At 36.1% G+C, this 16,279-nt stretch overlaps 1 protein-coding gene across 1 annotated transcript; it reads left to right on the top strand.

Moving 5' to 3' along the window:
• The first annotated feature begins 2 nt into the window (after nt 1–2).
• LOC126965734 (protein obstructor-E-like) lies at nt 3–7,313 on the top strand. Its single transcript, XM_050809491.1, has 6 exons — nt 3–108; nt 183–283; nt 1,040–1,160; nt 2,249–2,449; nt 2,557–2,626; nt 4,518–7,313. The coding sequence occupies exons 1-6, from the start codon at nt 66–68 to the stop codon at nt 4,717–4,719; spliced, it is 738 nt and encodes a 245-aa protein (XP_050665448.1). The 5' UTR covers nt 3–65; the 3' UTR covers nt 4,720–7,313.
• The last annotated feature ends 8,966 nt before the right edge of the window (nt 7,314–16,279 follow it).

Raw genomic sequence — 16,279 nt, 5'->3', positions numbered from 1 at the left:
GAGTGTTACTATCATTCGATGGGAATCATTATTGTTAAAAAGGTCACTAGTCTTCACACAATAAAATGTATATTTTCGCAGTAATTGCTACGTTGATGGCATCATCTTGTAAGTACTAATTATTATCTTGGATTTCTATTTATTTACGCTGTATAATTGACTTAAACTTTATATATTTGTAGGTAGTGGCAGTGAAAGTCCAGCTGATTCTAAAAATATATGCGTCCAGAGAAATGGGTACTTAAAAGTATCAGGACACTGCGATTCTTATGTCGAATGTAAAGTAAGGCATTAACATATACTTAACTCACAATTTCATTATCTTCTGTATATTTTTTTATGAAAATAAGGGACGCGACTAGCAGGACGTTCAGCTGATGGTAATTGATACGCCCTACCCATTACAATGCAGTGCCGCTCAGGATTCTTGAAAATCCCAAAAAATCTGAGCGGCACTACAATTGCGTTCGTCACCTTGAGACATAAGATGGTAAGTCTCATTTGCCCAGTAATTTCTTTAGCTACGGCGCCCTTCACACCGAAACACAGTAATGTTTACACATTACTGCTTCACGGCAGATATAGGCGCCGTTGTAGTACCCATGATCTAGCCAGCTTCCTGTGCAAAAGAGCCCACTGGAGGCTGCTCCTCCCACAACTCTGTAGATATACTAGCTGTTATAATGATGAATTATAACTTTAATGCACAAAGACATCCATATTAGTACAATAAATAATACAAAAAAAACAAATAACCTAAGAAAAAAACTTAGTCATAATAATGAAAATATATGTCTGTTATTACATAGCGTAAAAGTTGTACAGGTTGCAATTTCTAGCCATCGTCGGTAGGTTTTGAGCAGGAGTCTGACCGCCAGACTTATGATAATCGAATTCTTACATGTGTCAACTCTGGTCATAAATAACGCAATTTTTTTGCTCTATCTTGCGTTAAAAGTGTCAAAGCTTGCGATGAGGTACATTTCCGAGCCACTAGAGTACCACTTCAATACCAGTTAAATTATTGATTTTTTTCAAGGAATTCGAGGCAGTTCAAATGATGTGCCCTGATGGTCTTCACTATGATCCATCCGTACAATGGCCTAATTATCCATGTGGCTATCCTTCTGATGTCCAGTGTAACGATCGTGGCGATGCCCGTAAGTATTTTTAATGAAAGAAGAAACGGGGTGTAATCGATAGAGTGAGTGAATGAAAAAAGAGAGGCAATGAGTTTCTTGCTACTTCTTCTCATTAGCTCAACCCTTTACGATGTAGCGGTAGATTCAATAAGAAAAAATATTTTTTTGACATTCATAAGTGTCATTTCGGTGTCCTACATGCCCTTATTCGTTCCCTTGCCTTGTTGACTGGACTAGAACCCAGACAGTCAACAAGTTTATTCTTGATAAAGCTCCTAAAGTTCCTACCGCCGAATTCCACCTTCACATGACACGCCACAAATTAGGATATCATCCCCAACATCTGGAGGTGAGGTGTGTGTTCTCCACAGTTCGGTTTTCAAGGAACTTTAATCCACGTACTACAAAGCTGCGGAATGAGCTTCCTTGCGCGGTGTATCCGGGACGATACTACATGGGTACATTCGAAAAAAGCGCGTACACCTTCCTTAAAGGCCGGCAACGCACCTGTGATTCCTCTGGCGTTGCAAGAGAACGTGGCGGTGATCACAATACACCGCACTAAGAAGCTCATACCACAGCTGTAATACGTGGAAGAAAGTTCCTTAAAAACCGCACAGTGGAGAAACGCCACACATCCAGATGTTGGAGATAATATCCTAATTTGTGGCGTGTCATGCGAAGGTGGAATTCAGCGGCAGGAGTCAGGCAAAACAGCTTTTCGGAATACATACCAGTATGTATTATATATATTTAAGCAAGTTAAGGAAAAAAATAAGCCTGCTGAGTTTCTCGCGCCCGTTCTTCTCAGGTGTTTTAACAGGCATTTTAACAGAGTGCTTGCGTTTTTGTGAGAGGAATGGATGAACGGTATTGGGGTTAATTAATTGTTAGTTATTTACAGTAAACTTTGTATTTATTAACTATTATTTGTGTAATATGTTTAGTTTGTAATTAATTCTTACTTTAATATTGTAATTGGCTTACGCCGTTTTATTAAAGTATAAATAAATAAATAAATAAATAAATAAATAGGTACTATTTCCAATGGGTGGTAGTTTTTCACGTTCAATAAGTGATTTTAATTAATTTGTTATGTGTTACAGAACCAGCTGATCCAACGTCTGACTGTCCCCATCAGTATGGGTTCTTCCCGTCTCCATTGACAACACCCACGGATTGTGGCCACTACCGCCAGTGCGTGGCTGGCCAGCCTCATGAGATGCTGTGTCCTAGTGGCTTGGCGTTCAACCCTTCTACTAGCCGTTGCGATTGGGCTGACCTTGTATCAACCTGTAATGTTCCAGGTAAGGATTATGGTGGCAGGATGATTCGTTACCGGAAACTCTGCTTCAGTGCGACCACGGTTCGTTTGTAATACCATCGTCTAACTTGATACAATGTTGTGTTCCAGAGTTTCTTGGTTTCAAGTGTCCTCCAGCAACATATGACGAAAGCAAAGTTCCCGTTGAAACTAACCACAAGTAAGTACGACTTAAATACATGAATGCTTGATGTTGTTTTATATTAAGGTAATTGAAGAACTACTAAGATCGTTTATACATTTATATAGACTGTGACAGCTGTGAAAACGTCGAAAAAATTTGAGGTTGACAGTAAACCTCTGACACTGACACAAAGTGACATACAAATCGCGATTGTAACACGTAGCTTGTCACGCACACTAAAGTAATAAGACTTGCCTGTTCTTATTGGTTGTCTCATAGCCAGAGAGGATGTAAATACTACGTAATATGAGGCGGGACTGCCTAAGTAAAAATTGAAATTTAGTTTAGTATGAAACGTGCAGTCATTTGACATAAGTTTGAAATAGTAGTAATTACAGTATGGCGATAAGCGACGAAGTATAATCCGACAAAGTTTGAAAGCGAACAATTACTTAAAACGAAGTGGATTTTGGCTATCTCCGTTTTGTACGATATTATAGCCATCATCTGTCAATCTATCAATCACTGCACGTTTCATACAATCGCGTGAATCAATTTTTTCTTAGAGAGTTTCGCAAGGCTGCTAGCAAAAGGAGAGCCTAGATAGAGATCTAGACGTATTTTAATTATCTAACGGCCGTTTTCAATAACCTATCTATCCTTAGTTTAACTTACTAGTGGTAGACAAATCTATCCTATTACGCTTACTTACATTTAAATATCCTATCGACATAAAGCATTGGACTATACTATATATTGGACATAACTATGGATAGATAAGATATTATCATTAAACGGTGACAGCAATGTATCCGTAACTACAAATACGTTATTGAAAACGGACGTAAGTCGTTGAATAACGCTACTAAAGGACAAAGTGTCACTTTGAAATATTACTCTTATCGTTTTGAAAGAAAGACAATTAAGCTTATAGTTCCTGATCAACATCACAAGCTTTGTTACGGATCTTACACATCTTTTAATCGACTTAAAATAATATATAGAATAAACTAAAAACACGTCTTTAGACCGGTTTCAGTGCTACACCAACCGTCGGTGCGTACGATACGTCCTGACGAGACGTATTAACCGACCGTCAGTTTGTATCATTCTGTGCTCTCCTGACCAACAAACTGACCTGACTGCTACAGTCGTACACGAAATGGACGCGAAATTCGAATAGTTTATTACTGCTTATTATCTTCGTAGACGTTTAAGGAACAGAAGACGTAGATATCATCTTCACCCAATCGTCGCAAAAAAGATCATAACAACAATTACATTTACTATTTTATATTCATCATTTCGCGAAGGAAAATATTTTTTTTTTATTATTTCAGAATGTCGATCATAAATTTTGATGAATTATAGGCGAAATTACGAGGCAACTTGAAACATCAAAACTTATTTCGAGCTCCTGTATTGGTTATCCTATAGTGCTTCGCGAAGTCGAATTTCGGTGATTAAACGGTGTCGATATATTTTTTCAAGTTCAGTACGAAATCACTTTTAACGACGATGATACAGATATCCGTACGGTCGGTCCACCAAACAGTGCAGCACTTAACGCGTTCATGTAATTCATATATTTCCGAGCGCGTCGGTCGACTGACGGCACGAATGCGGACGCGCTTGACCGACGGTCCGGTCGGTCCAGCACTGTACGATTTAATGAATTTTCATATAAATGACAAGCGCGACTGACGTACGCACCGACGGTCGGTGGAGCACTGTAACCGGCCTTAAAGAAACCAACCTGAAAAGTAAATAGTGCGATTTAAGTAACAATAAAAATATATTTTATTGTAAAAAATCATACTTTGCTATTTTAATGTTTTATTGACAATATTATTTTAAATATATAAATATAATTTGTTTTATTTGAATAAATTAAATTTAATACTTATAACTGCTATATTTTTAACAGATTTGAGGGTCATTGCTACTCTTTCTACTCATGTTCTGCTGGACTTCCTCGCCTGCTCTCATGTGATGCTGGATTTGCTTTCGATCCAGCTGTTGCCCGATGCGTGGATGCCGACAAAGTGGATTGTTCAAGAAATCGCACAGAACAACCTCCGTTAAGCATTCATTTACAACCACAAGATAAAGCTTCCGAGAAATCATAATTTCGTACAAGTACAAATTAATATTAAAAATTTACTCAATTAATATTTTTTAATTCAATTTATAACTTGCGGTATCATAACAAAATATTTAGATACAAAAAGTCTACAAGACCTGAACATCTGTAACGTCAATTATATAGTCTAACTAGCTGACCCTACAGACGTTGTTCTGTACATAACAATAAACAAAATATTGTTTTTTTATGAATTTGTCAATAATTTTTTATAACATCAAGAATTTTTTCATGACCTATAATCCTTGTTGTTCAGCAGAACTGTCAAACCGTGCGTCAATTAATTCTCTCACAGAAAATATGTCCATATAAAACAAATATTTAAATAAGAATCATATGGGTTCCAAATCGAAATAAAAAGTATCCTATCTCTCAATTTGGACTAAACTCCACTCCATGAAGTAATCCCCATTTAAATCCGTTCATTAGTTTAGGAGTCCTTGAAACCTTTTACATAAAGGCTTAACGACTCCTTAATTATGTTACTGTAAAAGAGCCTGAGCTTAAATTAATCAATTCGCATAAATTCTGAGATTTACCAACTCTTAATGGTAAGTATTTACATTTTATGAATAAATATCCTTAGAGTTCATTTTCAAAACTCCCGCCGTTAGTAATGTGCAACCACAGAAAATTCAACCTAAAGACAACGCGCTACTGTTTAGCAGTGACACTGCATAACAGCCGGCCCCGCCCCTTTTCGCTTCTTAGTAGGCCGCCGAGAGTCACAGTGATAACAATGTGTTACCGAGTATAATGTCGTATTGTTCTAGCCTCACGAAAGAACACGGCATTACATTTCACAGGTGAATCATTCGGGGGCGTGCATTGGTTTTCTAGCAAGGTAGGCACTGCAGGTATAAGTAGTCGTAGTTGCGCTTTACTCCTGCTACAGTGAAATTAGCCCAAAATAACATTGATAGTCCGGAGCTTCTTAGCAAAATTAATCTTAATGTTCCTACTCGTAGTCTTCGGAAACCGGCTTTGTGTAGCATTACAGCCACACTAACTACCGGAAAAAGAGCTTAACCATGATGACCGTTTTGACCTCCTTACTTGTAGTCCTCGTGTAGCTAAGAATGTGCTTGCCAAAGACAGTGACGATGTAAGTCTAATATAAAAAAAAGAAGCACTTAATCTCATAAGTTAGAACATATTTTGTATTACAGTATTGTTTGTGTTATATATTAATCTGAGCTTAAGCAATTTAAAAACATATGTGGAAGCTTGTAATTAGCATTTATTAATCTATTTGTTGTGAAAAATTTGTAAAAATAGCTGTAAGTTTCCCAAGTGAAATAAAAATAAAATAAAAAAAAGTACGAGTACTACAGTACGACATAAGTTGTATGAAACGCTGATTGCTTCGTATATGCAATCTGTAGACTGCCTGCCGTAAGTAGTAGGTAAATTAACTTTAACACTAGTGCTATATTTATTTAGGTTTATAGCCTAAATGATGTGCACGCCCCTGAAATCATTATTCCATCATTAATCATTGAAATAATTAATTACCTAAACATACAATATATAAAAAGAGTTCGCGTTGATGTATTTGTTCACATTCAGAAAGGACATTCTTAGATAAATTCACATAACATTATCTCGCTTTGTCGTTGGCGCGTCTAAACTAATGATGAGACACAATGTACACATAAAAAATACGTTTATTGACAAGTTATATAATGCGATTTGACATTGGTACTATCTATTATTGTCAGACTATTAAAGGGAGGGTAGTGTTTCCCAATATGGAAGTATATATGTATGAGGGTATGTAGGTATTTTGTCTCCTTATTCTTTATACAGACTTTAGTTTGATTATGAAAACGTGTACATGAAATTGATAAATATAATGATATGCGCCTGGCTTATTTAACAAACGAAAGAAACGGAATCATTAATTCCGTATTGTTTAAACTCTTCTTATTATTATTGAATAATAAGAAGAGATCATCGGGCACAGTATTACCACCACGCGTATTTCTGCAACAAAACAGAAGATTTCTGCCATAAGAGGGTTATTTAGACTGGAGAGTTAATTACCAACGAAGCTTTGTTTTGTGAGCGATGTTTCAGTGTTTACTTTGATTTACACGAGTGATGCGCATTTATATAAAACACTTTTTGATGCATTAAAATGCGTGTGATGCGCTGAGATGGTTTGGTCATGTCGGGAGAATGAATGAAGAACGATTGACGAAAAAAGTGTATAAGGCCAGTGTGAATGAAAGTGTTGGAAGAGGTAGACCTAGGCGGACGTTGGACGTAGTCTTGAAAAAAGGCCAGGTCAAGTGTACCCCAAACCGAAGAGCATGTATGAAAAGAATAATGAAAGTGGACGAAGCGAAACAAGTATGTACGGATCGTAGCAAGTGGAAAGAAGTGATCTCTGCCTACCCCTACGGGAAAGAGGCGTGATTATATGTAAAATTAAAATGCGTGTAATTGTAACTGTGCTTTTACATTAGTCGTCGTAAAAATGTAATTAAAACCGCAGTCCTCCCTAAAAACGTGTTCTGAAAAGGTCATGAAACGTCGGGCTAGCTAAAACAATAATAAAAACTTTTAATCATTTAAGTAGTGTTTTATTTAAATACGTCATTTTATTCCCATTGGAGTTTTATTATTATTCTTATGACTAGGAAGTAGGAATATATTATAATGACAACGCATACTTTCGGACGTTTAAAATTAAAGTTTCCAGTGGGGTTTGAGTTAAAAATTATCTATTGCACACCGCGTGATCTACTTTCGATAGCTCCCTAAGTAAACGTGAAATATTTCTGAAATATAAACCGATCTGTACGTTGGTGAGGACCTACGATTTTATACTTCTCATTTATTTATTTTTTTAATTTTAAAGCTGTTCTCGATAGCCAAATAAATAGTTGGATGAACAGGCTCCACGAAATTATTCATAGGAAAAGAACGGCTATATGAACTATATAGTGAGAGATCATCATGTAGATGTAGAATTTCTCGTGTATGTGAAAAAATACTTTGAATCATTTAAGAAAGTATGTACTATTGCTAACTCAATGCATATTAGAGAAATAATTAAAAATGCATCAAATAAAATAAAATACACTTGGAAAGTTATCAAGTAGGAATCTGGGAGAGCGAGAGACTGCAATTTTGAATATAATCTAATAACAAACAATACTAAAATCCAATCTGAGCAGGAAAGAGCTTCTGCTTTTGAGATTTTTTTTCTGAAATTCCAGTTTCTATCACAAGCACTCTTGTCTCCTCCACCCTGGTGGGAGTGACTCAACAACACTGGTTGTTGAGTCACTTCTTTTGGAAAATGTTAAAGAATATAAAAAAAAAATCAAATTCCATGTTTAGTTTGTCTAACCTGTTTCGGTGTTGCCGATCCTTAGTAAAGTTTTAGAAAAAAATATTTTAAGCCAAATGCCTACTTGCCTTAACACTTATAAGTTACTTCATTTAAAACAATTTGGCTTTACTAGGAGACGCTCGACTACGAATGCAGGAGTTGAACTCATGAGGAATATTTTTGAGGCCTGGTAGGAGTCACAGAATGCACTTGGCATGTTCTGTGATTTATCTAAGGCTTTTGATTGTGTTCTACATTTAACGCTGGTCAGGAAGCTATGTCACTATGGTATAAGAGGAACTGCGCTCGATTTTTTGATCTCATATTTAAATAATAAGATTATGAGGGTATGGGGGTAACAAAAGGATCTATTCTTGTACCCTTACTCTTCCTTATTTATATAAATGATCTACCTAACCTTCTAGAAAATAAACACAAGGTAGTAGTTGTTTTATATGACGATGTAATCAATGCTCTATCTGACATACTACGCCTATAACTTATTGTTAAATAGTCATAAAACTAAATATATTAAATTTACCGCGCCAAATGTCAAAAATGAAGATGCGAATATTTTATTAAACGGAAAGGTGGTAAAACCAGTGGAAGCTGCTATATTTCTTGGGATTACTCTTGATTGCAAATTGCAATTGGGCCCCCATATTGAAGGATTGGCGATTAGGCTTAGTTCTGCAGTATATGCGGTTAAAAAAATTAGACAGTTACAGTTAACTTAATTAGTATTAGTATATAGCAGCAATTTTTCCCTACAAACTTTCTTGACTGTTTTCTTCTCATTTTCACCTTGGATAGACATTTTTTTGAAATAATATATCTAATATAATTACCATAAAACAAATCTTATAACTGTACTTACAATACTATGATTGCATTAAATTAAAACTATCTTTGCGGGTGAGTATACCCAGAATATTGGCAGCAATAGCTTGACCGAAATAGCTGGCAGCGCTTGGGTTTCCAGTATCCCTATTGAGGCGCGTACTTAATACTTTATACATTCTTCGTGCCTCTGGACTCGACGGGTCAAGTGTCTAGACACCAAACGGCACAAAGATGTAAGGCTCACTGAGTCCAACGACATATTTTTTTTTTATTATGTACTTACTAGCCGTTCCCTCCCGCTCCGCTGGGCGAATTTTAAAAGGAAATAAATTAATGAAGGAACGTTGTAATTCGAAAAATAATTAGCCATAAACCATGTAGAATAAGTTTCGGATACATATGTCCTTCTCTAAATAATGTAAACCTCTGTAAAAGTCTAAAAATCTCGGGAATGATCTAGAAAGTTCCAGAATGTGTGCAACTGATGTAATCAATCTAGAAAGTTCCAAAATGTGTACAATTGATGAAGTCTCATTTTCCCGGTAATTTCACCAGCTACGGCGCGTTTCAGACTGAAACACAATAATGTTTACACATTACTGCTTCACGGCAGATATAGGCGCCGTTGTGGTCCCCTTAATCTCGCTGGCATCCTGTACAAAGAAGTCACCCACTGGTAAATGCTGCATGGGGCAAGGCATGCTGTTTATGGACCTCATCACATATATGAAGGGCGATAGGATTTATATCTGTTGGTGAAAAATAATTTTCGCATTTTACATGGAAACTCAAGGCATTTTTTTCCATAATTAATTTTACACATCAAAAAGGAAGAGAAAATAAATTCTTCCACGTTAGAAGTTCTACAAACTATAAAAAAATATGTTTTTAATTTTTTTTCTATTTATAATTATTTTCTTTTAACAATAATTAAGAAGACAATTTTGAGAAGACTGTAATAAATTCTGTAGTATTTCACTGACATTTCCCTAAGACCTGTTTTTGTATCTTAGTGGAAACTATCTTCAGTGACATTGATCTGTGAGAAAGTGTTGGTATGTCTTAATAATTCGCCTTAATCAAGGACAAAATATAAAGTGAATAGTAGTTAGCTCCTCCGAAAAGTTCCTAAATCTGATGATTAATAGCACATCCGCTTCTAAATATATGCGACCATATCGAATATTTTATTGATGTTCTGAATTACCATAGGCCTTTGACATATGCGCCGATTATGTCAAGATAAATAAATTATATATCACTAGCTGACCCAGCAAACGTTGTATTGCCGATATTAAAATCGCGATACAAAAGTAACTGTTGATCGTAGATGGCTGAAAATTTTAAGTTGTATGTATTTTTTAATGCTAACTCATAATCAAACAAATTTAAAAAAAAAATGTCAAAAAAATTCGTGTGGACCACTCTTAACATTTAGGGAGATGAAAAATAGATGTTGTCCGATTCTCAGACCTACCCAATATGCACTCAAAATTTCACGAGAATCGGTCAAGCCGTTTCGGAGGATTTCAATGTTTAACACCATGACACGAGAATTTTATATATTAGATTTGAGACGATTGCCGACATTTTCTTCAAATAAGACCAATATTCTCATTATGTGTCACTGGTTTGCTATTTTTGATATTATTGATTTTGTAAGTGCTTAAAACGGTGGATGTTAAGATTTATTTAATCTCAGAAGTAAAAAAAGAACCTAATTTACGCCCTAGAACAAGAACTATCTGCCTGCGAGTTCCATTAGAATATGTCCTGAAACGGACAGGCAGAAATCCCGACAAAAATGTACAAAATGTGTTTTGGGTTCAAAGTTTCTGGTGAGCATTCATATGCAGTAAAAAACTAATATTATTACATACATTTCATTTTATTTATATGTATAGGGTGAAACGAACAAATCTGACAAAACATATTTAGAAAAAAAAATTAGTAGTACATGTTAAATTATGTAGATGGCGCTGCAATGAGAGGTTGCGTAGAAACGGGCGCAACAGCGGGATTAGCTGGGCAAGCAACCTTGTCTTCATCGATGCAGTAGCCGCTTGCGGCGTCGAAGGCCAATCCAGTGTCACAGGAGAGGAGACGAGCAATACCAGACTCACAGGAGTAGAACGCGTAGCAGTTCCCATTGTATCTGTTTAAAAACTCATTTCTATAATAAAAGACTTAAATCGACAGGCCAAGACAGAAATAACTCTCTGTAAAAGACCTTTGAATTATTTATTGGTAGTTTTTCGTAGCTGATATTTGGAACCAGATGTTTACAGAAGAATTAACGAATTAAAAGTTCTTTAACCAAATTAGTTAATTATTATTGTTGAAAAATTATCAAAACATTTTCTTTGATTGCCTGCCGTTTGTTTCTAGTGAATGACTTAAACGATGTGATATAAAAATATTGATTCCTAATACAATCAACAATATATAGTCTATAACAAAAATACGGGACTGAAATTCCACATGTTAGCGCTCTACAAAGCGCAGGTCCGGCCACATATGGAGTACTGCTGTCATCTATGGTCTGGCGCACACCAGTATTAGCTCGAACCATTTGACCGCGAGCAACGCAGAGCTTCTCAAATTTTCGGGGTCCAATGCACTGTGAACGGCTAGATCTTTGCGCAGATACGTCAGTTCATTGTGTGTCTTCTACCGCATCTATCACAGACAGGCCCCTTTTTGACCTAATTCTTGCCGCTGAATTGCACCTTCTCACGACATGCCAAAAATTTTAATATCATTCCCACCATCTGGATCTGTGGCATTCTTCCACAGTGCGGTTTCCAAGGAACTTTCTTCCACATACAACCACGCTGTACAATGAGCTTCCATATGCGGTGCTTACGGAACGATACTGGAAAAGTGCGTACACCTATCTTAAAGGCCGACAACTCTGGTGTCGCAGGAGAATGTGAGCGGCGGTGATCACTAAAGATCAGGTGACACGTACGCTACTTTGTTCACATCTTCCATAAAAAACCGCTTTCATTTACTAATAATGGTTAATCATAGCTCTGAAGATACTTACGGATGGTTTGTCACAATTGGGTTACCGCTCTCGTCATTGGAAGCGGCAGGGCACGTAAATCCTAAGAAAGCTGTAAAATATTCGATGTTATATTAAACTTCATTATGTACCAATTCTCTTAAAAAAGCAGATTTCAATTGCAATGAAGAATCATTGCAGAAAAAATAGTTTCTTCTACTTGATAAGAAAAATTATTAATATTTTCAAAACACAAAAGTTTGGTACTCTGTAGGTTATATGATGAAATTATATAGATGGTTCATAAGATTCCAATTTTGGTAATCGCAATAATTTCACTGATCGATATATATTATGGGTCATGTGGCCAGATCAATAGATGGACCGAGTGGTCTGGACCACGAGGCAAAAGAGCCGGTGGACGTCCTAAAAACGATGGGTTAATAGAATAATCACGCGCCGCATTCCCCACCTCTCTAATACGTCTTTCCCAGGCTTAGATATTTTCTTCCTTATTTAAAATGTTAAAGATATATTATTAAACAATAATGATGAAAACCAGCAAAAACACACAACCACACACATTTCCCCACGCGCTTTGTCCTAAACACTAACACACAGAAGCAAATATATATGCGTATTATTTTTCTCTCTTTTCTATATATCAGTTTTTATATAAGATGTTTTTTTTATTTTGCCTATATGAAATAAAATCTATGCTTACCAATGTTTTGTATTATGTTTACTAATATGTGATGTAATGTGCTGTAGATTTTTAAATTACAAAATAAATAGCTAAATAAACAACTGTCTACTTTTAACGCTTTGTCGTTTACCCTTACATAATTTTTACGTCTAGATAGACCCTGTTGCTATTAGACAACCGATAAAAATAGGCCAGGTTTATTACTTTAGTGTGCGTGACAAGGTACGTCTTACACTCGCGATGTCAAAATAGATGTTAACTATCAACCTCTATTCACAGCTGTCACAGTGTATCTAGTCGTATAAATGATCTCAGCATGGTAATCATTGCATGAAAAAAAAACAATGAGATATTCACCGTCAACTTTGCAGGATGGAACATTGCTGGGCCAGTCGCACCGGGAAGAGCTGGGGTTGAAAGCAAGTCCGGTTGGGCAGACCATCTCGACGGAGTACCCTGCGATACACATGCGGTACCGGCCGCAGTCGCTGGTGGCCGTGAGGGAGGGGAAGAAACCAAACTGGTGGGGACAGTCCTTAGTTGGTTCTGCTTGCTCTGTAAAAAAAGCGGTATCATTGAAACCTCACTGATAATCCAATTTTATATTAATAATTGTTGGTGACCGTAGATAATAAATAAAAATGTTTTTTTTTTATGATTCTAATATTAAAACAAAACAAATCTGATGATATATAAAAATCTTATAATCTTTCCAACTTGTTAATTAGATATAGTCACAACTTACGTGCAACACCCCGACCCTGGCATGGAACGTCCGATGGATATCCACAAGGATAGTTGGGCCAGGCCACCGACGGGTCATAGTGAAGACCATCTGGACAACTCATTTGGATTGGCACAAACTCCTGAAAATTTTATTAGTAATTCATTGAACAATTACTTGGTCATTACAAGATTTAAATTTAACTATTTTAACATTACAATTAGTCAATCGTTTTTTACAAATGGTTTAGCTTTAAGGACTTCCACACGATCCATGCAATATCAAGGACATCTATGAGCTAGCTCTAGATTCAGTTCCAGCCGCCCTACATTCTAGCGCTCTACAAAGCGCAGGTCCGGCCACATATAGTGTATTGCTGTCATCTCTGGTCTGGAGCACCCCAGTATCAGATGGAACCATTTGACCGATTGCAAGGTAATTTTAGTCTAGTCGAATTTTCGGGGATCCAGTGCTCTGTGAACGGCTAGATCTCTTGGCGTCGCGTAGAGACATTGATTCATCGTGTCTTTTATGATAAATTTATGATAAATGAAAAAGATCATAATAAAAGAGCTGATTCCTGACACCGAATTCCACCTTCACAGGATACGCCACAAATTACGATATCATCCCCAATATGTAAATGTAGAGTTCCTGCACAGTACAGCTTTCAAGGAACTTTCTTCCACGTACAAATCAGCTGTGGAATGAGCTTCCTTGTGCAGTTTTTCCATGACGATACGACATGAGTACCTTGAAAAAACGCGTACATCTTTCTAAAAGACCGGCAACGCTCCTGTGATTCCTCTGGGCGGCGGCGATCACTTAACATCAGTTTACCATAGACTCGTTTGTCCTGCTCTTTATTTAAAAAATGTTATTCAGTGAAGGGCTGCTAAGATGTTGGACGGGAATCCTTTGCTATTAGGTCCTTGATAGAAACAGCAGGCACAGTAAATCTCTTGACTCTATCAAGTCAAAAAAGAGCAAAGACTTTTTGTCTATCTCGGCTTTCAAGAGTACTTTCTCACTCGAAACGGCATCTAATTTGCCATTTTTGGAGTCTTAACTATCTTCTAGTCTATCTAGATCTTAACACATGAGCTACCTACTAATAATACTTGCTCTTAACAGATAGTAAAAGTATATTTATAAATTAGCTGACTTAACTAATAACTTATAGAGTATTATAAATATTTTAATACCAAAAAATGTTCAAAATAAATGTAATACGAAATTCAAAAGATTTGAAAACATTTGTGTGGTAAATGTTACTATAGTATAAATGACTTTTTAATGACATCACGGATTGGGAATGGAGCGACCGCCCTCAGACTATTAATAATACATTTTATTGCACTATATTACATTGTAACGATATTTTTATGAAAAGAAAAGAAGCCGCCTAAGTTTTTGCACCCGCTCTTCTCAGGTCTGAGGCATACTTTTGGGTGGTAGTTTTTGACTTTCAATAAGTGATATCAAATCGTATTTTCAATAAAAATATTTTAATTTGAACTAAAACAAATAAATCTTTGATACTTACTTTACACTCCACATAAGAGTCACATTGTCCATCAACTTTTATATATTGATTCCGGCGTAAGCAAGCGCTCTTTTGTTCCGCAGGTGCATCACTTGCACTGGCTAAAAGTAAACAATACGATTACTAATTACTACAGTAATCACGACAATCATGTTCACGAAGCATCCTTCCACGAGCAATTAATTCAAGAATAAAGGTTGATGCATCCAATATACGATAAATTATATTTGAATAGTTTATTTTTGTTACTTTTGATGAGATATTTGATATTTAAAACGTTTTTTAATTTTGAACACAATCATCGGATGCCAGCACCTTACAAAACATTTTTTTGTATATTATTACAGTTATTGTAAAATACGATCTGTAATTGAAAAGAGTCGCGTAGTTTCTTGTATGTTCTTCTCACGAGCTCTACTTTTTCCGAGCATATTATAGATACAGTAATTTAAAATAAATATTTATAATGACGACTTAGTTGAAGCCTATTTAAAATAAAGTTTATTATAATATTTTGAGTTTGACTATAATATTTCTACTTTATGAAAATAAGGGACGAGACGAGCAGAACGTTCAGCTGATGGTAATCGATACGCTCAGGATTCTTGAAAAACCCCAAAAATTCTGAGCGGCACTACAATTCCGCTCGTCACCTTGAGAGATAAGATATTAAGTCTTATTTGCCCAGTAATTTCACTAGCTACGGCACCCGTCAGACCGAAACACAATAATGCTTACACATTACTACTTCACGGTAGAAATAGGCTCCGTTGTGATACCCATAATCTAGCCGACATCCAGTTCAAAGGAGCCAGTGGTAAAATTTAAAAAAAAAACACTATATAATATAACTAAAATCACTGTTAAATATTAAAAAAAATACATACATGAAGAAACCACGGCGAGAAGTAAGGCTATGTAGAAATACATGGTTGTAACTTGAAGTTATTACCAATCAACTTACTAATGTGCAACTGACGATAATACTCTTGTTATATGTGCTTTTATACGGTCTTCGTTGATATAAATTACTTCAGTGATGATGATGAGTGATAAAAATCTGGTTGTAGCGGTTTTGGTTTTCTAATTGACTTAAGTACGTTTTAATTTATTACTTTATCAGGTATTATTCTGTTCTCATTTATACATTTGTATTGGCTGATAAAATTTCCAATGAGTTATAGTTGAGAACAAAATTATTAACGATGCGTGACTCGAACCCCTCGCGCTCTGTGCGAGCTCTCTTTCCACAGAGACAACTATTCGAATGACGTATCCTTGATAAATCTTGTATGTCTTGTCCAACTCTCAGGCTGTTGCTTCGTCTACAGGATCTACTTTACAGTTGATAACCTGCTCAACCCTAATGTTGGCATT

Source organism: Leptidea sinapis, chromosome 8 (genome assembly GCF_905404315.1).
Source record: "Leptidea sinapis chromosome 8, ilLepSina1.1, whole genome shotgun sequence".
Taxonomy (NCBI): domain Eukaryota; kingdom Metazoa; phylum Arthropoda; class Insecta; order Lepidoptera; family Pieridae; genus Leptidea; species Leptidea sinapis.
Note: the sequence above shows the minus strand (reverse complement) of the source record. Positions and strands in the feature narration are given on the sequence as shown.

Excerpts from the sequence above, each read along its gene's own strand:
- LOC126965734 (XM_050809491.1), top strand. The coding sequence starts at position 66 with ATGTATATTTTCGCAGTAATTGCTACGTTGATGGCATCATCTT. Across the intron at positions 284-1,039 it reads ATTCTTATGTCGAATGTAAA|GAATTCGAGGCAGTTCAAAT; the intron begins GTAAGGCATTAA and ends ATTTTTTTCAAG. Across the intron at positions 2,450-2,556 it reads ATCAACCTGTAATGTTCCAG|AGTTTCTTGGTTTCAAGTGT; the intron begins GTAAGGATTATG and ends GTTGTGTTCCAG.